This window comes from Chionomys nivalis, chromosome 17 (assembly GCF_950005125.1).
Source record: "Chionomys nivalis chromosome 17, mChiNiv1.1, whole genome shotgun sequence".
NCBI lineage: Eukaryota > Metazoa > Chordata > Mammalia > Rodentia > Cricetidae > Chionomys > Chionomys nivalis.
In genome coordinates, this window is record NC_080102.1 from 2,363,087 (window position 1) to 2,387,462 (window position 24,376).

The 24,376-nt window shown below is 38.1% G+C and overlaps 1 protein-coding gene across 7 annotated transcripts in view; it reads left to right on the forward strand.

Moving 5' to 3' along the window:
* Nucleotides 1-24,376, forward strand: part of Vps13b (vacuolar protein sorting 13 homolog B) — a 438,985-nt gene that overhangs the window by 69,639 nt on the left and 344,970 nt on the right. For all 7 annotated transcript variants that reach the window (XM_057791255.1, XM_057791252.1, XM_057791249.1 and 4 more), the window contains one exon: nucleotides 1,148-1,329. In XM_057791255.1, coding sequence (XP_057647238.1) covers nucleotides 1,148-1,329 — 182 coding nt within the window. The remainder of the gene's footprint in view (nucleotides 1-1,147; nucleotides 1,330-24,376) is intronic.

Sequence of the window (24,376 nt, forward strand, 5' to 3'; positions counted from 1 at the left end):
AAAGAGTCCCCAAGTAGCTGTAAGTTGTAAAATCTATTGATCTCTAAATATTTTCTGAAGCAAAGATAGTATAACATGATGATTTGGTGAACTGGGTAATAAGAAACACAGACCTTTGTTACTTTCCCTAGCTTGCTAACCTGTGAAATATAATTAAACTACAAAAGAAAAACCTTTCCTATTGATATTGTTACATCAACAATAGTTGGTACATTGTATCAGCTGCTGTGTGTTGCCAAATCATTTTGTTTATTTTAGTTTAAATATTAATTCAAAAGGAGTGTAGTAAATTATACTTGAGTTTGTAGTTGGTATAACTGAAAAAGAAAGCCTTCAAAATGTTATGTGTGGCAAAATTACCTTGTTTGTATAGAAAAATGACTTGTGCAAAGTATGTTTTTTTAATAATAAATCTGAAAAAAAGAATTACTCTTCAGCCTTGGGAAATAATAAATGTAGAATAATTAAATTGTTTTTGTATTTGCGTATGTTTACATTTTAGTTAAAACTGTGCAATCCATTAGGAACCATTTTACATGACATCAGATGGTTTGAAAGTTAAAGTATAAAGTAGGTATTTTTATTCTGAGATACTGAAGTCCCACTTGTACCAAGTATCCACTCTGTAATAACTGTATAATTCATGTTATAGTAGGGGTTCTTCCAGGAGCATGGCTTTTGCTGTATTCCCCTGCCCAGGACTCTGTTGAGATGAAAGTACATTGTCTTAGGTTCGTGATACATTTTTCACAATGTAAATGACTCGGTGGTTTGTATTCTTTACTCGTGTTAGTAGTGATAGAATGTTTTTCTGTCCAGCTTCCCTGATGGTGGTGGAGTCAGGGTGGAGGCTCTGGTAGGAGGACTCCACCCGTCCAGCCAAAGTGGGGAGTCCCAGGTTCAGTGAGAGGCTGTCTCAGAAAATGTGTAGAGTGATTGAGGAAGACCTGATAATTGGCTTCTGGTTTCGTTGTCTACACACATGTACACATGTATAAACATATATGAGCATATACATGAGCATGTACATATATATACATACATACACACATGCATAGCATACACAATTTCAATGTAGCCTAATTACTATGTTCTATATAAGTGCTATTCACTTTATTTGTATTATTTTCTTTGTTTTCGTGTATAGGGCCAAAAGATCTCAGACTGTTGTAACTGAAGGTATTTTTGAACTGCCAAATCTCACAATTCAAGCGACAAGAGCACAGACACTTTTGCTGCAAGCAATATATCAGAGTTGGGCTCATATTGGAAATAGCAGCTCTTCAACAGTGGATGAAGCTCTGATGAATGAAGTCTTCCAAACTACAGGTAAAAGCAGTTTTCCTGATAAGGAAAATCTATTTCAGAGTTAACTGATATTTAAATTCCTGTGTTGACATGCTTAACTTATAGTATATTTCTATAAAGTAAATACTAACTTGACTGACATTTATACCACATTTTCTCAAACCTCTTATCATTTCGTGGGCATCTTGACTGATTTCTTAAACTGCAGTTGTAAGTAAAGCAGCGCACATGGATACCCTGGTGTCTCTGATGATTCTCTAGGTCATGTCTGTCTAGGGATTGATCCATTTCTTTTGGAGTTTGTGGCTTATTGAAATAGGGGATTTTAGAGAATTCTTCAATGATCCTTCATCTCCTACATTTATATCTGTTGTCATGCACCCTTTTCCCTCGCTAACATTTGTCTTCTCTGTTTCAGTTTGTTTGGCTAAAGGTTTGCAATCCCTGCATATCATTTTAAAGTGCCATTTCTTCACTTCACTGATTATTTTTTAAAATATCCTCTATTTAAATTTCGACATTTATTATTTCTTTCCAACTTCTGAGTTTGGGTTTGACCTGTTTTTGTGTTGCTAAAACCTTAGTTATATGTGTATGGTATTTAGTTCTTTCTTATTTAAGTATAGTTATTCATACATGTATGTATGTATGTATATATATATATATATATTCTCTCTGAGAGCCACCTTTGCTGTTGTATTTTCTTTGATTCTAGGAATTTTATTTTCTCTGCCGTCTTCAGTGACATACTTGTCATTGTAAATCAAAATTTCAATTTCCATGTGGTTTTTGTAGTTTCTTTTGCTGTTTATTTATAATTTTATGTAATTATGATACAATAAAGGTCATGAAGTTTAATATTTTTATGTTGGTCAACATTTGCTCTTTTAGCCTAAATGTGATCTATTTTAGAGAAAGTTTCAGCTTTCTCCTATAAAGGCATTTCTAATTAGAGTTCTTTTCTGCCAGAAGGACTGGGAATTGGGGATCTAACTGACTGGGTGTAGACGGCCCCGTATGGCAGTCGATAGGAAGACATTTGTCTGCCCATTGTCTTCTGTTCTCTCTCCCTAGGCTGGCCTCACACTTGGGATCCTACTTCCATTGCCTCCTGAGTGCTGGGGTTGCAAGTGTGAAGGCATTTCAGCCTCTCTCTTCTCTTTTGGCCACTGACACGGGGCCTACTTTGATGGTTTTGTCATTTCTATTCACGTTAACCAGGGCCTGCATTTCAGCTTCATGGCCTGATTAAGTTTCTGCCCTCTCAGTACCTCACAGAAGGGGTTAAACTACATGTTTAATGTATTCCACCTTGTAGAATACATTGATACACCATATTCATACTCTGAGTTTCCATGTCCAGGTAAGCTCACTCTATTGCAAGACTATTTAATTTTTTTTTAACTTTTGAGATTATAATACCATTATATCATTTCTCCCTTCACCTTCCTCCCTACTCTTGCATATACCCCTCCTTATTCTTTCTGAAAGTTTTCATTAGTTGTTGTTATATGGATATTGATATGTGTCTATACAAACATATTCCTAACCTGCTTAGTCTATATAATGTTATTTTTATGTCTGTTTTCAGGGTATTTGGTATTAGATAATCAATTAGTAAATTCTGAAATTGTCTGAGGCTGTTTTTGAAAGTAATGTTATAATTAAAATTATCTTATTTTTCATATTTCTGTTTTAAGTGATATTCCATCTGGAGGTCTTGTTTTTTTTTCCTTTTTATTTATTTTTTATTCTTTTTTAATTAAAATTTCCACCTGCTCCCCGTTTCCCATCTCCCTCCCCTCCTCCCAAATATTGCCCCCTCCCCCCACTCCCCTCCCCCTATCCCCACTCCTCTTCTCCTCCCCCCACACCATTCCCCCTCCCTCTCGATACTGAAGAGCAGTCCAAATTCTCTGCCCTGCGGTAAGACGAAGGTCTTCTATCTACGTCCAGGAAGATGAGCGTCTAAACAGGCTAAGCTCCCACAAAGCCAGTTCATGTATTAGGATCGAAGCCTAGTGCCATTGTCCTTGGCTTCTCATCTGCCTTCATTGTCCGCCATGCTCAGAGAGTCCAGAATCAACCCATGCTTATTCAGTCCCAGACCAGCTGGCCTTGGTGGGCTCCCAATAGATCAGTTCCACTGTCACAGTGGGTGGGTGCATCCCTCGTGGTCCTGATTTCCTTGCTCATCTTCTCCCTCCTTCTGCTTCTCATTTGGACCTTAAGAGCTCAGACCGTTGCTCCAAATTGAGACTCTGTCTCTACCTCGATCCATCGCCAGATGAAGGTTCTAAGGTGATATGCAAGATATTCATCAGTATAGGATAGGGTCATTTCAGGTTCCCTCTCCTTAGTTGCCCAAGGTACCAGCTGGGAACATATTCCTGGACACCTGCGAACCCCTCAAGAGTCAAGTCTCTTGCCAACCCTAAGATGGCTCCCTTAGATAGGATATATACTTCGCTGCTCCCGTATCCTCCCTTCCTATATCCCAACCATCCCAGTCCCCCGAGCTCCTCCCATCCTCCCCTTCTCATGTTTCTCATCCTATTTCCCCTTTGCCCCATGCCTTCTCACCCGCAAGTTCCCAGTTTTTGCCCTGCAATCTTGTCTACTTCCCCTCTCCATGCGGATGACTATATGATTTTCTTTGGGTTCACTTTCTTATTTAACTTCTCTAGGATCACAAATTATATGCTTAATGTCTTTTATTTATGGCTAGAAACCGATTATGAGTGAGTACATCCCATGTTCCTCTTTTTGGGTCTGGGATACCTCACTCAGGATAGTGTTTTCTATTTCCATCCATTTGCACGCAAAATTCGAGAAGTCATTGTTTTTTACTGCTGAGTAGTACTCTAATATGTATATATTCCACATTTTCTTCATCCATTCCTCCATTGAAGGGCATCTAGGTTGTTTCCAGGTTTTGGCTATTACAAACAATGCTGCTATGAACATAGTTGAACAGATACTTTTGTCATTTGATGGGGTATCTCTTGGGTATATTCCCAATAGTGGTATTACTGGATCATGGGGTAGGTTGATCCCAAATTTCCTGAGAAATCGCCACACTGATTTCCAAAGTGGTTGCACAAGTTTGCATTCCCACCAGCAATGAATGAGTGTGCCTCTTTCTCCACAACCTCGCCAGCAAAGGCTATCATTGGTGTTTTTGATTTTAGCCATTCTGACAGGTGTAAGATGGTATCTCAAAGTTGTTTTAATTTGCATTTCCCTTATTGCTAAGGAGGTTGAGCATGACCTTAAGTGTCTTTTGGCCATTTGAATTTCTTCTGTTGAGAATTCTCTGTTCAGATCAGTGCCCCATTTTTTTAATATATCCATAGGGTTGTATCCATGAGTATAATCAACTTTCAAACATTACTCCTAAATAATTATATCTTAAAAAAGATTTATTTATTAATTATGTATACAGTGTTTTGTCTGCATGTATACTGCAGGCCAGAAGAGGGTACCAGATCTCATTACAGATGTTTGTGAGCCACCATATGGTTGCTGGGAATTGAACTCAAGATCTCTGGATAAGCAGTCAGTGCTCTTAACCTCTGAGCCCCAAATAGCCCCCAAAAGAACCAGTTTTTTTTTTTTTTTGCATACCCCTCTAATCCTTTTAGCCATAGTCAAAGACTAATCTAGTGTTTGCCTGTTTGAGTTTTTCTACTCTTGAAACTTTATATAAATAGAATCTACAAGACACTTTTGTGTGTGTGTTTTCAGCATACCATTTTCAGAGTTTACGTGTAGTATAGAATGTATCATCATTTAATCCGTTTTGTATTGATATAACAAAATACCTAAATTTAGGTTCATTACAATTGGAAGAGATTGTTTTGCTCACAGTTTTTATGGGTGGTGGTTTCAATATGGAGGAATGTCCTGCTTGACTCTGGGTGTGTTTGAGAGAAGTAGAGGGGACTGAGGCTAGTTCCCTAGTGCAGCAAGGAGAAGCTCCTTCGTCCTTAGTTAACCTTGGACGCACTTGTAAGAATCAGCTCCACCTGAAGTCAGCCTTTCCTGTGAGCTTGTTACACTTTGGTCTCCATATCTTTTTCAAAATGGTTATTTTTTTTTTAATGTGTGTGTTTTCCCTGAATGTGCGTGGGTGTACCTGAGGAGGCCAGAAAGGAGGGTATTGATCCCCTGGAGCTAGAGTTTGAGGCAGTTGTGAGCTGCCATGTGGGTGCTTGGAACTGAACCTGGGTCCTCCGCAAGAGTAGCCAGTGCTCTCAACCCCTGAGCAATTTCTCCATTTCTCAATCCCCATTTCTTAATGGTTTCACCACTTTAACCTTGCCACACTGGAGACCATTATTTCCAGCATGTGAAATTTTGTGGAACACACTCAGGCACCATGCCTGCTGTAGAGTGCCATTGTGCGTGTTTCTCATTTGTCCATCAGTTGGTAGATCTTTGACTGTTAATCTGTTAGCTGTTATGAAGTGTTGTCATAGCTATCATACAAGTTTATAAAATACATATTGTCATTTCTCCAAAGTGTATTTCTCAGAGTAGACTTGTTGGATCTGGAAGTCACTCTGTATTTAATCAACTGCCAAACTTTCCAATATTGTAACCGTTATATAGTCTTATTGGCATGTGTGATGGTCTGCCAGTCTCTCAACACCTATCCGTATTTTTATCTGTATAGTTGGTGCTCGCTCGCATTGTGGATATAAAGTGGTGTATTTGAGGTTTTGATTTTTCTTTTGCTCCATGGAACATTGCTGAGTACATTTTTATGTATAAATTTGCTATTTACAGATCTTCGATTGAAAAATGTCAGAGGTTTTTGCTCTTTTAAAGTGTGGATTATTCTTTTGTTTTGAATTTTGGAAATGCTTTATATTTTGATTCCAGTTCCCTTATGGCTTTCAGACATTTTCTACTACTTTGTGCGGTCTTTTCATTTTTCTGATGGTGACGCTTTTTACATTTATTTTCATTATTTAGAAATTTGTTTCTTATTTATTTTACTGTGTGTGCTTCTTGGTCATTCTTAATTTTAGCCCTTTTTCATTTTTAAATAACATAGATGCATTTCTGGTCTTTTACTATCCATTGGTTGTTAGGACAAACATTTTGAACTAAGCGCACCTAGACTCATTTCCTTTCCTTTCTTTCCTCTGTGCTTGTTCTATGAGCTCTGCTGGGAGTAGCGATGTGCGTTTGGAGTACTTGCAGCAGCCTTCCTGCACCCGCCACGCTGTGTTTCCATAGCTTTGGGGAAGTTTATCTGCTTTTGAGTTACTTCTGTCTCTTTTCATAAACCACAAGTTGTTACTTATTAGAACTCAAATTTTACTGGCTATAACTAAGAGTTTTAAAAGGATAGGATTAAATAGAACACATGTACTATAATAAGGAAAATGTTAGACTTGCTGCTTCATAAACGTAAAAGGTGCACATTATCGTTAAATAAAATTCTGTTTTTGTAAGAATATGGGTAATGTTCTGATCAATTACTTCCTCATATTTTAGTTTCAGAAACTGAGGGGATGTGAGTCATGTCTGGATAACAACAGAGAAAGAAATTAAAAACATTTTATAGTAGCCGAGGAACTTTTTTGAGTCGTATTAGTCTTCATGTAGAAAATGTAGTGCAGTGGTCCGACTCACTGTTAAAGATAGACACACACACACATACACACACAGCATTTTAATAAAAAAGTTGTTGATAGTCAAATTGATATCTAGAAATAATGATTCTATGATTATGACAATTTCATACAATTAAATGAGATAGTAGAAATAATTTTATCATTGAAACAAAGTAAATGTTCAATAGTTAAGTTACATATATGTAGTTTATATTTTTTATATAGTGAAAACTATGTAAATAACTGAAAAAAACCTCTTTCTGGTATAGAATCGTTTCACTGCTGCCATAGAATTATTTCATGGCTTTATTTATTATTGGGTACCTAAAAACATAACTATTTGCTTAAACCCATTTTTTTCATTTTATAACTGATGGTCTTTGGTCTTGTCTATTTAAGGTAGTACAGGATTGTTGCTTCTCATGGGGTCTTAGAATGTGCACAGTAAGTGACTCATTAGTCTTCTCATCCTTCTCGTTGGCAGGAATGTTGCCACACACATGGAATACTATGCTTTATTTCAAACTTCAAAAATTCAAACACTTTTGGGAAGAAATTTCGTTTTCACTGATAAGCTAAATTATTTTTATAATGTATCACAGAAGCAAGAGCTTATTTTGGTGTTTTGAACCTTATGAGCTCCTACTTTTGAATGGGATTATTTATGAGACTTTAAGAGAGTATGTGTAAATGTTGAATTATTAAAGTTTTAGTGATGACTCCATTCTGAAGCTCTAGATAGCTAGAAGTAAAAGTATATTAAGATATACAATAAAGGTTTTATTCTTAATTCCTGTTAGTGAATTTCTTATGTTGGTCAGAGTCTTAGTTGATGTTTCTATTGCTGTGATTAACACCATGATATAAGCAACTTGGGGAGGAAAGGGTTTATTTATTTCATCATGTAGCTTATATCCCATAGTCTAAGGAAGTCAAGGCAGGAACCTGGAGGCGAGATCTGATGCAGAGGCCATGGAGGAGCACTGCTCACTGGCTTGTTCTTGATGGATCTGTCTGCTTTCTTTTTTAAAAAAATTAATTAATTAATTAATTTATTATGTATACAATATTCTGTCAGTATGTATGCCTGCAGGCCAGAAGAGGGCACCAGACCTCATTACAGATGGTTGTGAGCCACCATCTGGTTGCCGGGAATTGAACTCAGGACCTTTGGAAGACCAGACAATGCTCTTAACTTCTGAGCCATCTCTCCAGCCCCCTGTCTGCTTTCTTATAGCAACCAGGGTTACCAGCCCAGGGGAGGCCCTACTTACAGTGAGTTAGACCCTCCCGTATCAAATACGATGACATTTCTTATACATCAATTCAGTTGGCTTCTTACCCAGTGTTGTTGTTGTTGGAGGTTATAGATTCTGGTCTTCGCATGGGAAAATTTATGCTCAATGTGATATGCTTTTTTCCCTCTGAAATATAACTATTCACTAAGTCAGTTTTTGAAGTAAGATCTTTGAATGTTTCTATTATTATTTTTATTGTTTCAAATTATTTTCCTGGTGTTTGAGACCTTTAAATAACTTGTAAAGATTAACATCTGGTAACTCATTTGAAATTATTTAATGGAAGTCTATTGAATACTTGTACTTCATTTAAGATGTAAATTAAAAGAATATATTAGAGTTGTAAAGTTTGGACTTAATTTGTATTACTATATGTAATCATTTTTTGTAGCTTTGTTAATATTTCTGATAGTCACAAAAACAGAGCTAATAACTCTTATTGTTTTTCCAGAAGATAAAATACAAAGTTACATCTGAATTCTATTTGCTCTGGAAAACCATAACTTCTACTTTCTATCAGATTGTTCATTATTTTGTTGACTTAGTTCCATTGATCTGATATTTCCAGGGAAATAATTTATAGATTTAAAAAGGTGTAAAATAATGATGAAGTGGATACTTGAATTCCTCATCTAACTGATGTCTTAATGTTAAAATAGAAATCTACTTTCCAGAAAGTAACTGTAAAAGTATTTTATGCAAGATTTCATATGGGATACCGTAATGGTTGGATAATAAATTTTACCTCATAAACTGAAATTCAATAATACAGTAGCTCTCTCAGCTCGGTAGCATCTGGTCTGTTCTCTCGAGAGCCAATATTTTCCAACTCATTAGGATCATGTCATTCTGTATGTCGTCAACATTGACTTACACAACTGCCAACTATTAAACAGGTCTCTTGTGGAGTGAAGTCAAATATTCCTCTTACTTTACTCTTCTGTCTTAGAGGAGAGAAGAGAATATACATACTGTAACATTTAAACATCTGGTTTAAAACCACATCAGTGTAACTCTGAGCAAATTTACAGATTTGGTATTCTTCCCAGGTGTGCATATAAAAGGGTTTTAGAGTTATTGAACACTCTTTAACCACCGAGGGGATGACTGACGGACAGTGGGATGTTTTCTTTCTCCTCTCTTCTCAAACTATCTATGCCTTCAAATCTGAAAACATGTCTTAAGTGTTTTAAGGTAGATATTTTTGATTTGTTTTAAAAAATCTTGCTGTATAGTGACATTGGCTATGAATATTTATTTAATAACAATTAATTGAGTTACATCTATGTTCCAATGAAAAGATGAGTACTTTTCTTTCTCTTTGTCTTTTTGACTGGGTCTTTCTTTCTATCACTTAGGCTGGCCTCTGTCCTGTAATGACGCTTTCTTACCTCTAGATTGCTTAGCTGATAGGCTTACTTCTTAGGCTCAGCTAAAACTTCTTTTTTTTCTTATTTATTTATTTATTTATTTATTTATTTATTTATTTATTTATTTATTTATTTATTATGTATACAATATTCTGTCTGTGCGTATGCCTGCAGGCCAGAAGAGGGCACCAGACCTCATTACAGATGGTTGTGAGCCACCATGTGGTTGCTGGGAATTGAACTCAGGATGTTTGGAAGAGCAGGCAATGCTCTTAACCACTGAGCTATCTCTCCAGCCCTAAGCTAAAACTTCTTGACATTTAACTTTAAGCAAAACACCATTATCTTTTCAAGTCCTGAAATACATATTTATGTATTTATTAGTGTGCTTCCATATGTGAGTGTATAATCTACATGTATGTAATATGTGCATGTAAACATACGGGTACAAGTTCATTCAGAGATCATAAAGAACTTCAGAGTGTCTTTCTCCATCACTCTTTACCTTGTTGACTTGAAACAAGGTGTTTCAATGAACCACAAGCTTGGGGTTTTGGCTAGGCTGGCTGTCTTGTGAGCCTTGGAATCTGCTCTTTGCATCTCAGCTGTAGTGTCAGAAGCGTGAGCAGCCATCCTAGCCCTTGGTGTAGGGTTTTTTATGCTGGGATTCAAACTCAAGTCTTCATGCATTCAGAGAAAGAGTTCTTACCCACTGACCCATCTCCTCAGGATCGAGTTCTCTATTTTAAAATGTCAGACACCTGTGCTGTGCTTGTTCCTTTGCTGTTGCTGTGATAAAACACCACAACTTACAGAAGAAGAGGTTTATTTTAGTTCATAGTTCTAGAGAGATGAGATCCATCATGATGGGGAAGTGGGACAAGTGGCAGATATAGACCAGGACAAAAAGCCAAGAGCTCATATCTTAGAGTGACCTGGGAGAGCTCATATCTTAGAGTGACCTGGGAGAACTCATATCTTAGAGTGACCTGGGAGAGCTCATATCTTAGAGTGACCTGGGAGAGCTCATATCTTAGAGTGACCTGGGAGAGCTCATATCTTAGAGTGACCTGGAAGTAGCAGACTTTCACTCTGCCCCTGTGACACACTTCTTCCTGCAAAGTTGTACTACTGCTAGTCCTCCTGCCCAAACAGCACCACCGACTGGGGGACATTTCTCATTCAAACCACCATACACACATGTACATCCATACATAGTGCATACGTAATATGTGCATACATACACAATACACACATAGTATGTGAATACATACTTAATACATACATAATATGTGCATACATACATAATATACTCTATATACACACATTCATATTATAAATGATTTGAACATCATGCTTCTTTTCAATTGAATTCATGCCTAGGCATTGTGGATTCATTTATCAACCATGTTATCACTACTAATAAATGACTGTTAATAGATCCATAATTTATATAGGTCTCAAGTACTAATTTGGGATCTTAATATGATGTGTGTAACTTAATTTTTTACTGTATTCTCTTTTAGACATTTGATAATGTTTCTAAGTGTTTTTTTTTTTTTTTTTCCAAATACCTCTTAGCCCAAGAATGATTATTATTTGCGGGAGTGTGGGAAGCTCATCATCAAAAGGGATTGGGTGAATGGTTTGAAGTAGAAAAAAAAACACCTTTTATAAAATCTGATTCTACTGTGAAGACTTGAGAAAAAACTCAGATTAAGTATTTCTTTGGAATTTTGAAAAACATGCAATTTTTGTCTTTCTCATGATTTGTTAGTCTTATAGAAAATATTTTATAAATATCAAGAGTGTATATTGATGTGAATGTTGGTAACAATGTGGCTATAGAGGAATGTGTAAATCTGTTAAGAACACATTTTTGCCTATGAAGCTATCTTTATTGATTCTTTGCTTATTAATGTACTGGTCTGTTGTCATCACTTAATAAACTTGAAAAATTTATTATATCATATGCTTAGTTTTAGGGACAGTTAATTAACCATAAATAAACATGGTTGTAGTATATTTCATATCAACTATTACAGGATCAAGCAGGACTAAAGATACACAGTGGTTTTATGTGCACAATGTGTAAGAAGATGCTGATGATGTAATGTGCACCATCAGCGGTACTTCTGAAAACATATTGCAGAGGGGGTATCTTCAAATGACAGTAGTGTATCATCTCATAGTCTGGGAGATTAAATGTCTGAGGTCTGTGTTGAGAGCTCTAGGGGGGATTCTTTTCTTGTCCTGCCCTTTGGTGGGTGTCAAGCTTTGCTTTTCTTTGGTTTGCAATTTCAGCTCTGACTCTGTTATCATCATGATCCCTCTCCTTCCTCCTCCACTTTTCCTCCCCCCCTTCTCCTCCTTCCTTCTCCCTCTTCTCTTCCTCCTCTCCCCTCCTTTCATCTTTCTTTCTCCTCCTACTTCCTCTTCCCTTTTTTCTTCCTTCTCTTCCTCTCCCTCCCTCCTCTCTTCTTCCTCCTCTTCCTTCCTTCCTGCTCTCCTGCCTCCTTTCCTTTGTCTCTTCTTTCTCCTCCTCCTCCTGTCCTCTTCTCTTTCTCTTCCACCTTCTTCTTCTTCTTCTTCTTCTTCTTCTTCTTCTTCTTCTTCTTCTTCTTCTTCTTCTTCTTCTTCTTCTTCTTCTTCTTCTTCTTCTTCTCCTTCTTCTCCTTCTTCTCCTTCTTCTCCTTCTTCTCCTTCTTCTCCTTCTTCTCCTTCTTCTCCTTCTTCTCCTTCTTCTCCTTCTTCTCCTTCTTCTCCTTCTTCTCCTTCTTCTCCTTCTTCTCCTTCTTCTCCTTCTCCTTCTTCTCCTTCTTCTCCTTCTTCTCCTTCTCCTTCTCCTCCTCCTCCTCCTCCTCCTCCTCCTCCTCCTCCTCCTCCTTCCTTCCTTCTCCTTCTTCCTCCTCCTTCTTCCTCCTCCTTCTTCTTCTTTTCCTGAATAGTCTCTTTGGTGTTTCAGTCTCCTTTGTATAAGGACAGTTACTCGATGTAAAACTCTTCCTGTAGTGAAGACATGCTGGGCGGAATGGGCACAAGGCCTCTTACTTTTCATTACCATCTACCAGAAGAAAAGACAAGAAAGACTCTGGCAGCCAGTCTGCTCACATCTGAATGCAGTCTTTAAGGCGTTGGCCTTCCTCTTGACTGGATTCTTGCCCACTACTTGCATGTGTTGCACTAGTCTTCCACATGGTCAGAGTGAGGCTCTAAGAACTGAGAAAGAAAAAGAATTGGTTTGTCATCTGCCCAGAGGGGAAATTTCTTCCTGTGTCAGTATATTCAGGGTCTTTGGTGTTCAGTATTTCTAGTGGACTTTCTTGTCAAATACTGACAAACTGGATTAGGGAATATGGAACATTAGATGTGACCTGATTTGGTTTGCACGCAGCAAGGTGGAGGCAGTTTTGCTCTATGGAACCTGTTAAGCACCTCTGTGTATCATTGTGGGCTTTTAGGCTGTGACTCTTTCCAGAGAACAGACGCTGGTTACCACTGCCACAGAGGGGTTAGGTTATCACTGTAGGTTACCAGATACAAAGGGGGCTGTGGACCTGCAGCCATAATCGGAGATGTCTTTGTATAATGTGTTCAGACTGCATGAATTATGAGTCCTCTCTGTCAGCAAACCGTATTGTGATTATCATGACATGATGTCAGCAACCGACCACCGGTCGTAAGTTAGTCCTCTATCATCTGGGAACTGTAGTACTGACACATCCTTGCTTCAGGTCTCCAATGTTTCTTTTCTGTGTATCACAAATTATTTGTTTTCCTTTCTGATTTCACTAGTTAAGATTCTGTAGTCACTGCTTTCTAAAGTTCTCTGTTTTCAGTGTCCTGGTTCTATCCTTGAGCTTTAATCACTGCATAGAAACGATGACAGGGCTGAGTAGAGGAAAATGATAACTTATTTTAACTTTCTGTCTTTTTCTGGCTTAGTTAGGACCTTCACCAGTTTTTATTGGGCACGGTGACAGTGGAGCACTTGTTCAGTTGTGCAGAGGGAAGTTCTTTGCCATTTCACTTTTTTTTTTTTTTTTTTTTTTGGTTCCTGTCCTGGAACTAGCTCATGTAGACCAGGCTGGCCTCGAACTCACAGAGATCCGCCTGCCTCCGCCTCCCGAGTGCTGGGATTAAAGTAGTGTGCCACCACCGCCCGGCTTGCCATTTCACTGTTAAGCGAGATGCCAGCTTTGATTTTATTTTTCAGCTGACCTCTCTAGCTCCATTTCTGATTCTCAAGGTTGTTTCACCATTCTAGCCCTAGTTTGTGTTGAAGAATACAAACAAAATGAGATATCCTTGCTAACTATTTTTTTTGTTGTTGATGTGAATGTTATCAGCAAGTTTCTCAGCATCCACTCTTTTGTTCTCGGTAGATTTTATGTTTCTTTTAGAGAATTCCTCTTTTGCCCTGTGAAACAGTAATCCAGTTTTTGAGGAATTGATCCATAACTCAATTTCTACTTCTTTTGAATTCTATATTTATTAGTTGGAAGACCTAAATGAGAACAGTGAGATAGAAAGAATGTTGCTTGTGCAAGTCAGAAACGATACCCATGCTAAGTGAAGTCTGATTCAGAAGTGATACCCATGCGAAGCTGTTTCCATGGGAAGTGAAGTGTGATGCTTTGAAGGACGAGTCTGGTGCATATTTCTGCTCTACTTCATCATAACCAGGGCGATGGGAAATTGGAGGAAGAGGACTTGGTAGGTGAGAGAGTGAGGAGAAACTTAGGGAAGTGCTGTGATGCAGCTGTTAGCATTGGCAGTCTCAGAACTTATCTCATATTCCTTCTTTCCTCCTAAAAAGCAAAAGTCAAAAAATGAACTCAAGTCTGGACTGGTTCAGCCTCACTAGCTACACTGAGCTCATCTTTGTTTGTGGTGCTGGAGAATGAATCTGGAAATCCACCCGTGTGGGCAAGGATGCGTACCCTCAGCTGCTGATGTGGTCCCAGACCTCCTCAGCCATGTCGTCTCCAGTCTATTTAAGAGGTCGTTATTTCTCTTGATCTTGCTAGAACTTTTATTTGTGACAAATAATCTTGAAGGATAAAGCTTGTCATAAAAAATAGGGTAGAAATCTTAGCGTAAAATCCATGTAAAATGATTGTGATGCTATTTGTGATACCAATATTTGTAGCTTTGTTTTCCAAAGTGATGTTTTTCTTTTATGTTTTGTTATAGATGTTCTTATTCATACCATTAGGTTTCTAGGTCAAGTCAGACTTTCATATGCTCCAAATCTTATTTGTTCTTTCAGATTATTATAATTTTTTTTTTTTTTTTTTTTTTTTGTTTTTCGAGACAGGGTTTTTCTGTGGCTTTGGAGCCTGTCCTGGAACTAGCTCTTGTAGACCAGGCTGGTCTCGAACTCACAGAGATTCACCTGCCTCTGCCTCCCAAGTGCTGGGATTAAAGGCGTGCACCACCACACAGGGTTTCTCTGTGTAACAGCCCTGGCTGTCCTGGAACTCACTCTGTGGACCAGGCTGGTTTTGAACTCAGAGATCTGCCTGCCTCTGCCTCCCAAGTGCTGGAATAAAGGTGTGCACTACCACTGCCCAGACCAGGCTTATTAATCTGAATAAGTTTCCTCTTTAATTTTTTTTTAAAAATTCAGTCAAAAAATTTATTATTTCTTCCTTTGTAGTAGTGAATTATTTCATCAGCTCAGTCTAACAAATGTGGTGTTTATTGTTTTCAAAGGTCTTCCAACCTAGCTGAGAAATACATAACATGTATTTTATTTTATTTCATTTATATGTGTGTGTGTGTGTGTGTTTATACCACCAGTGAACTGCTATCTGTAGAGGTCAGAGAAGGGAGTTAGATCTCCTGGAGACATTGAATTGCCTGAAATGGGTGCCAGGGATTGACCTGAGGTCTTTGGGAAAGAGCAGCTATCTCTCCAGCCCCAACATGTAGTTTTTGATAACCATCATTCTGTTGCAATACCTTTTTTGCCTTGTTTTGTGATAAAACCTCACTGCCTAGTTTCGGCTAACCTTGAGCTTGTAGTCCTCTTGCCCCAGATCATGGCCTTGGTGTTAAGGTTTGACCATCATGCCTGGCTGAATTGTAGTAGCTTTGTGCTATGATATTTTCTTCAATTCAGTTTGCTGTAATAGATGATACTATTATGCACCATAGGCTATTCCTATTAGCTATCATTATTTGCTTGCTCTTAATACTTAGAATTAAGCACTTATTAAGGCTATTTAATTAAAATAATAAATTGTTGTTTTGATTATCTCGTTAGGTATTTGCTCTAAATTTTAAGATAAAAAGAAAAGAATAAAATCCTATTTGTTTTATTCATCAATTGACTATTAGAAGAAAACATTTAATTTTCATGTAATATTAGGTTAATGTTGTTTATGAATTGGAATAATTCATTAGTGGATGTCCATATACCTTTCTTTCCTGTCTGAATTGACCATCATTTCAGATCTTTCCCCTAGGAAGCAGTCACCTTGACGTTTCAGTAATTGTTCATTTCTCTGAGAGCCTGCTTGCAGACTGACTCTGCAGCCAATCCAGCTTTGACTGTGCATAACTCAAAGCATGACCCCTGACCTTGAGCTGACCAAGCTTCTGTCCTGAGGGGCTGTTTCAGGTGCTGAACGCCTGCTTCTTGTGTTGGGCCACTTTCTCTTTTTATTACTCAAGTCTTCCAAGATTAATCATTTTTCTGTCTACACTACCATGTGTTATGGAGGCTTTCTGTTAATTTCAGCCCCTCTGAGATTGTGCTTCTCACTATTCCCACAACTCCATGACACCATCGTTTGCACAGCAACCTGCGAGTTTTTTTCTCTTGGTTGTTTTCATTGACTTGTCAGCATCCCGACTGTGTTATTGTCATGTAGCTGTGACAGAAATATGGCAGAAAAAAGGGAGGTAAGAACGATCTGTTTTGCCTCATGATTTCTGAGGGTTTTTGTCCATTATATTGAGGGAATAATGGATTCATGGCAGTGGGAATGTGTGGTGGAGACTCCCAAATCACAATCCATCAGGAATTGGAAAAATGAGTTGGAACCAGGTACCAGGCTTCAAAGGTGTCCCTTAAAAGATAGCCACTCAGAATAGCAGTACTTGCTAATGGGGAGCAAACATTCCAGACAGTAGACCTGTGGAGGGCATTTCAGATCAAAACCATAACATCTTTGCATTTAAAAATCCAATAGAAATTAGACCAACTATGTAATTCTTTACCTTCTATATATTTTCAGGATTGAAGTTTGGCAAATTTTGCTCAGTGTTTGTATTTGTGCATGCATTTTAATATACATAGGTTTTCCCATATAGGCCAGGCTGGCCTGTAACTCTCAATCCTCCTGCCTTTGTTTGCCAAATACAGAGCTTATAGACATATTCCAGCAACCCAGATCTGAATAAAATCTCATTGGAATCTAAATATTATTTGCGTCCACTTTTATTTCATAATGGTTGAATTGCCGTAATAGTTAAAACACTTGTTTTTATTGATTTTTTTTGTGAAAAAGTGACCATACTCATTCATGTGTTTGCCTTGTAACTCATGAAAATTGGCTTAGTCTGATGCTCAAGAACTCTCCTGTGCTTCAAGTAATCTTCACTATTTATTTTCACTCTTTAAAAAATTATATTTTGAGAGGTGTGTGTATGTATGTATGTGTAGGTGTGTGTGTATGTATGTGTATATACATGTATGTGTAGGTGTGTGTGTATGTATGTATGTGTAGGTGTGTGTGTATGTATGTATGTGCATGTATGTGTAGGTGTGTGTATGTATGTGTATATGCATGTATGTGTAGGTGTGTGTGTATGTGTATATGCATGTATGTGTAGGTGTGTGTGTATGTATGTATGTGTATGTATGTATGTGCATCACTATAAGGTCATGGCCTATCAGCAAAGTTTCAGCACGTCTGTCTCCAGCAGCAGCTCCATGGTTTCTTTCTGACTCCTCCCTTTTTTCCTCCCAGCATTCAGTTTAGTTTTCCATGCCTCTTTAAGTTCTGCCCTATCAACAGGCCAAGACAGTTTCTTTATTCATCAATGGTATTCACAGCATACAGAGGGGAATCCCACATCATTTCTTTCTATATTTTCATCCAGTAATGTTTTAGATGTATCTGGGTTAATAAGGTCTTTGTTTAATACCATGCATGTGCTACAGATTTCTGAATTACGTACGTGGCTGCAGTTCAGTTGCAGTCATAGCTCTGGTTAGATTTTACCTGTAGTGAGTTTCAGGAGTTTAAACTTAGGCTATTACTAAGAAGACAAACTACCTGAGGGACACAACTTAAGGGAGGAGTTGTGCTTGGCTCTGGGGTTAAGAGACATTTCAGAAGTTCATTACACTTAGTGGTGGCCTGGGAAGCAGAGTCAGGCTGGAAGGAGGAGTTGGTCTGACTTTTACAGGTTTGCCCCTAACTGCCTACTTCTACCAGCTGGGTCTCTGCCTTGCAACATATTCCCCTAAATAACAGCCGTTTTAGGAGTAGGTGTTTAAAACGTAAGGCCCCAATCTGGCCTGCTCTACAGTCCTCAAGCTAACAATGTTTCTTGGCATTTAAAGCTGCTAAGGTGTTTCAAAAACATAACAACAACAACAATCATAATAACAACAACAGCAATTTTACAGAGACCACATGTCACCTATGAAGTGTTTGTTGTTTGGCTCTTTGTCAAAGTTTACTGACTTGTAGCTCAAGTTGACCTCCACTTCTTTCTGTAAGAACCCTGGGAGCAACCAAAATTACATGGTCCTTTGTAATGAGGCCGTGTTTGGTAGTCATCCACCTTACATTGTCCTTTGTAACAAGAGCTATGTTTAGTAGTCATCCACCTCATTCCTGAGGAATGTGGGTCATGTATCGAGAGACCGTTTGAATGTTGACAGCAGTAGGTGCCTGTGGATTGATAAGGTGTTCAGAGTGTCCTTCCAGTATTGCACTGGAGTTATACTATGTTCTTTATTTTAAAAGGTACACTGCTGACCTCTATTGTGTGGCCTCAGAAGTTAATAAAAAAGTCACAGCTTAATTTTGGTGTCTCCAGTGGTATAGCATCAACTCGCTGATAGGTAGAGGGTGTGTGAAGTCAGCTTTCTCAGCAGCTGGAGAGGGATGAGGGACAAATGAGCATGGCCACCTTACAATGTAATTCTCTTCATGCTTAATCTACCAAGGGGACACCTTAGTATCAGACACTTGTTTCCTCCCTCTTTGCACTATTTGTGATGCTGTGTTTCCCTGTCTAGATGGAGATGATTCCAGACAGCAGTACTGTCATTTGCCTTGACCAGCAGCGAGGTTCTTACCGGTTAGCTCCTCTTGTGCCATCAGCACCGGTAACATGGGTGTTTGGCCAGGTGTTTTTTGTTTTTTTTCCTTTACAGTTTGTGGCACATAATCTTTAGTTTTCAATCCTGCTACTTTCTAATAGAAGCAGTTAGGCCAGGGCAACCATTTATGACAGACACATCTAAAGCAGTGTTGACCAGATGGAAGTGGCCTTGAGGTCTGTGCACTGCAAGTAGGGGCTGTAGTTGGACAATCGTAGTGCTGTTTACAGACGCTGAGCTCTAGTTCTGTGTCGCCATCAGTGAACCTCCGTGTGTGACAGCAGTGTGCCGTTAACTTCAAGTGGTTAAGTTTTTCTCCTAGGTTTAGCCAAATGTGCTTGAGGCAAAAGTAGCAGAATGCCAGAGGCTGGGTAATTTATAGTAAACAAGATATTTGTTGGCTCATAGTCCTGGAAGGATACATTTGCTAGAATATAAAAGTTTATTGCCATCCATTGTCCAGTTACCCACTTCTTTTCAGTCTGTGTGGTATTTATTTCCCTTACTTGTCTTGTTCTTACTGGGAAATTCAGAAGAGTGACTCGCAGGCCTCAGATGTGACCATGAATTAGACACCACAAAATGCTTTTGCTAATGAAACATTGCTATAGTTAGCTTATGACTATGCTTACTAATTTCTCTTTTTGAAAGTCATAGACACTTTCTTGTTCTGTAATAACACAAGGGGGAAATAGAACCACCCTTGGGTAGCAGTTGATAAGCAAGACTCTTCGTTTGAGAAAGATGTTCAGTTGCTATGCATTTCCATTATTTTTCTATGTCTGAACATACTGCAGAGACATAGAAACTCACATGCCTAAAGCCATGTTATTCTTATGTTCTATAACCGTGTCATTTGCAGGAGGACTGTTGTTGCCATAGAAACTGGCTCTGCCCCAGATAAATGGGGTGCTAGTCCGTTACCATAAATCTTTATTCCAGTCTTCATTATAAGGATGGTTTTCATGTGTTTTCAACCAGAGTCCCTCGTCCCAGGTTCTTAGTGTGGTTGATTACATCCTACTCAGCACTGGTGCAACATCCTTATCTCCTCATGTCTGATTACAGCCTGAGGAGCCTGTCCCTCACTGAGAAGAGAAGTAGCCAATTTGCTTCAACATTCGAATGGTTCTTTCTCCACTGATAAATGATAAGGAAACCTGCAGGCCATGGCATGGTGATTTTTATCATAGGGGCCCTGTAATAACTTTCAGGGTTCAGGGAGTCAGTATTAGTATCTTTGTCCATGCTGTTGACAGAGGAGTCTGTTCAAGTGCTATTTTCTTATGGTATAGTCAGGTCCTCAAGATTTAAATTCTAGCTCTCCCCAACCTCCTTCCCACCTATGCATCTGTCGTGTTTCATTGCTTATGGTATTTCACCATGCTGCTTACATTCTGAAAATTTATTGTTTCTTTAGTGGAAATGTGGATATAAAATTTTGTGTGATTTATCATTATGGTGAGTAATTACATTAATAGGAATAACAATTTATTGGCTTGTTTCATAATTTTACGAAAGGCAAATATTTTTTTTTTAAAAAAACTATATAAAGGAAAGTAAGGTAAAACTATGAGGAATTTAGATGGTATAACGGAGACCCTCATCAGAGCAAGGACTGAGCTCCCAAGGTCCAGTTGAAGGGCAGAAGGAGGGAGAAGACAAGGAAGTCAGGACCACCAGGGGTTGGTCCACCCACTGAGATAGTGTGCCTGATCTAATGGGAGCTCACCAAATCCAGCTGGACTGGGACTCAAGGAGCATGTGATCAAACCGGACTCTCTGAATGTGGCTGACAATGGGGGCTGACTGGGAAGGTATTGATAAAGGCACTGGGTTTTATTTCTTCTGCTTGTACTGGCTTTTTGGCACCCTAGACTATTTGGATGCAAAGCTTCCTAGGCCTGGATGGGGGTGGGGGGGCTTGGACTTCCCACAGGGCAGGGTTTCCTGCCCTCTCTCAAGCAGGGAGGGGGAGGGAGGAGAGTGAGGGGGGAGCGGGAGGGGAATGGGAGGAGGGGAGGAAGTGTAAATTTTTGAATGGAAAAATAATAAAAAAAGAACAACCAATGGTATTTTTTTAAAAAAATAACACATGGATTTTAGACATAAAGCAAAGAAAACCAGCCTACAAATCACCATCCCAGAGAGAACCTAGATAACAATGAGGACCCTAAGAGAGACATACATGGATCTAATCTACATGGGAAGTAGTAAAAAAAACAAGATCTTCTGAGTAAATTGGGAGCATGGGAACCATGGAGAGGGTAGAAAGGGAGGGGAGAGGAAGAGGAGAGTAGAGAAAAATGTAGAGCTCAATAAAATAAAAAAAAGCACAGAACCTCAAGACATTTGCTTTTTAAACTTCGTCGTGTCAGTTGTTCTCCAGCACCCTGTGAATTCTTAGTCAAATAGCTTTTAACATTTGCTGCAAGTGATGGTCTTAATGCAGTTATGAGGAGTTCATTACTAATGAGTCGTTAATTCTAGATAGTTTTCATTAGTATAAGGAAACTTCACAATTAAAAAGATTCTTTTACTGTGTGTTAGAAAAATATATCTCACTTGATTTTAAAATATTACCTAAAATAATTGTTGAGTAAAAACTTGGCTATACAACATTACTTTCTCAAAATTATAGAGATTGTTACAGAAAAATGTTAATAATGATGCCAGATATTAGTGTTTGCTATGTGCCAGGCACCCTTTTGAGTGCTTGATATCTCTGTTGCTTCAGATGGTGTCACATCAGTTAGAGAAAGGGACACTGGACACTGTAGCACAGGGCGTCACATGACGTCACGCCGTGTACACTGCGGTGTCTACTCTGTTAGCACTGTTGCCCGCCCATGCTGCCTCACCAGTAAAGGACGGTGCCGTCAGATCAGTGTAGCTGATACCCTCTCTGGAGCCAACGTCTCTCTAGTCTATAATGTGGAGCTGTAGCGCTGCATTCAGAAATCTCACAACATAATTTTTACACTAAATGAAGCATTATCATTTCCTTGTATTTAGGACGCAAAGAATGCTTCCTTTTTTTTTTTTTTTTTTTTTAAAGAGTTGCAGTATAGTTAGCTATCATGATGGTTCTGTACCACTTTCGCACCTGCTGCTGTTGAAAGGGAATGATCAGTTTATAAGTACTAAGAGTTAGGTTCTTTTAGGTCATTCACAACTGTGTTATAAAGTATTTGACATTTTAGGATTTAACCTCTTAGCAAACATCACGTGACATTAGCAGCATGGTGCAATGAGAGCTCTCACAGGAATACTTAGAATGGTAAGGACGACTTTGGGTCTGTGAGGCTGTGTGGGCTTGACGTGACATTTATTTGATATATGAGCTGTGACATAACTGTTGCATGACCAAGATGTGCTTGTAAGTGCTATACTATGCAGATGGGCTTCTTCTGAAACAGCCAAAATAAAATCTTGAATGTGTTCGTTTACTGGGAAAATAATACTTCATAGAAACATATGGAAACATTTTTACATTTTTATTTCATTAAATGAGCCTTTTACTTTTTAAATATTTTTATGATTGTTTTAGTTAATATGTCATTTACCTCATATTTTCCAAGCTTAGTGCAATGGGAAGTCTTACACGGGAAGTACTGAGATATGTTGGGAAACATCCAGCTTCCATTTAGAACCGTGTATGTCAGAACTAGAGTCGATACTATGGGAAGTTATGATTGGATGGCTTGCATTCTTCAATTATTAATAATAAGAGCAGCCACAGCTAATTCTCTTAATTTTATGGTGGGTCTCATGAGGCTTTGTATAGAGTGGTTATTTTCTTTTTACTCAAATTATAAAATTGCAGAACATTGAAGGAAAACACGAGAACAATGTGACTTTAATTTTTTTCAATCTTTTTAATCTTCTGCCTTTATATATAAATTTTATGAGGTTTTTATTTACTATGCATATACCATTTTATGCTTTTCATAATATTTGAAAATTTCTTTTTTTTGATGGTCACATACCACTAGCATTGTCTTTCTCACGGTTGACAGACATTTTTCGCAGACTGTTTCTAGCTCTCATTGCATCTTCTCTTCTGCCATGGAGCAGTGATGTGGAATGATACGTATACTGTCTTCCCTTGGCTTTAATAGTGAGTAACCATGGCTTTTATCATCTTTAGCTTTAATAGTGAGTAGTCCATGGTTTTATCATCTTTAGTTTTAATAGTGAGTAGTCCATGGTTTTATCATCTTTAGTTTTAATAGTGAGTAGTCCATGATTTTATCATCTTTAGCTTTAATAGTGAGTAGTTCATGATTTTATCATCTTTAGCTTTAATAGTGAGTAGTCCATGATTTTATCATCTTTAGCTTTAATAGTGAGTAGTTCATGATTTTATTATCCTTAGCTTTAATAGTGAGCAGTCCATGATTTTATTACCTTTTAGTTTCATCTGTAGCATGTGGCTCCCTTCCTTTGTGTCCTTGATTGAGGAACGAGCACTTTGAACAGTTGCCTCTGTAGCTTCAGGTAACACCCGGTACTGACAATTGGTGTATTTAATCGTGTATCTTGGAACCTCTTCTAGGAGAAATTTGATAAAATAATCATTCAGATGTGACAAGGTATATAAAATTCACTATTCAAAGTGAAACACTACGTTCCTTTCTAACTGGGAATGTTGTAATGTATCTGCGTAGACTTTCTGCCCTCACTGTAGCTTTAGTGATAATGCTACACAGGAATTCTGGTTATCTGCTGGTCATGTCCTTCTACTGCAAGACACATTGGAACTTCACTCTCTGCATCAGCCCATTATCATTTCATGGCTCCTTTTAGAAACTTTCTTTCTTGAGCCCCTTCTGAATAACGGAATGACAGTGTTTATGATATTGTGCATTGTTTTCTAAGTAATAATTGTTAATATCAGTTTTACTTGGAGTATAGCAAGAGAGGGTCTCACAAACCAAGATGGTTGGTGTTGGTGATATTTCCTATTTAATCAATTTGCCATCCTTAAATCACACTCTTTACCCAAATGTTCATACTTTTGTAATTAGTTTTACTTGTGAATAGTGCTGTGGCCTGGGCTCTGTGTAATGAACCAGCACCGTGGTTCAACTTTTCCTCCTTATCATTACTTCCTTGGAGAATTTCAAAGCAAGTTTCCCAAGAGCTTTGACTAAAATAATATCCATAATAAAATTGATGCATTCATTGTTCTAGTTGGAAGTAGTTTTTAAATATGAAGACAAAATGAGGATATCTTCAACTTATTAATGCCATAAGGTTAAACAATTTTATATATGTATTTGGCAATGGTTTCCTTACTTGTAAAATTGCCTCTTTCTGTATTAATTTTGTATTTCAATTTCTAATTCTTTACACTAAAAGACTATTTTTTTAAACTTAGGATCAGATTTTAGTAACAAATAATAAAAATTAGTTGTTTTG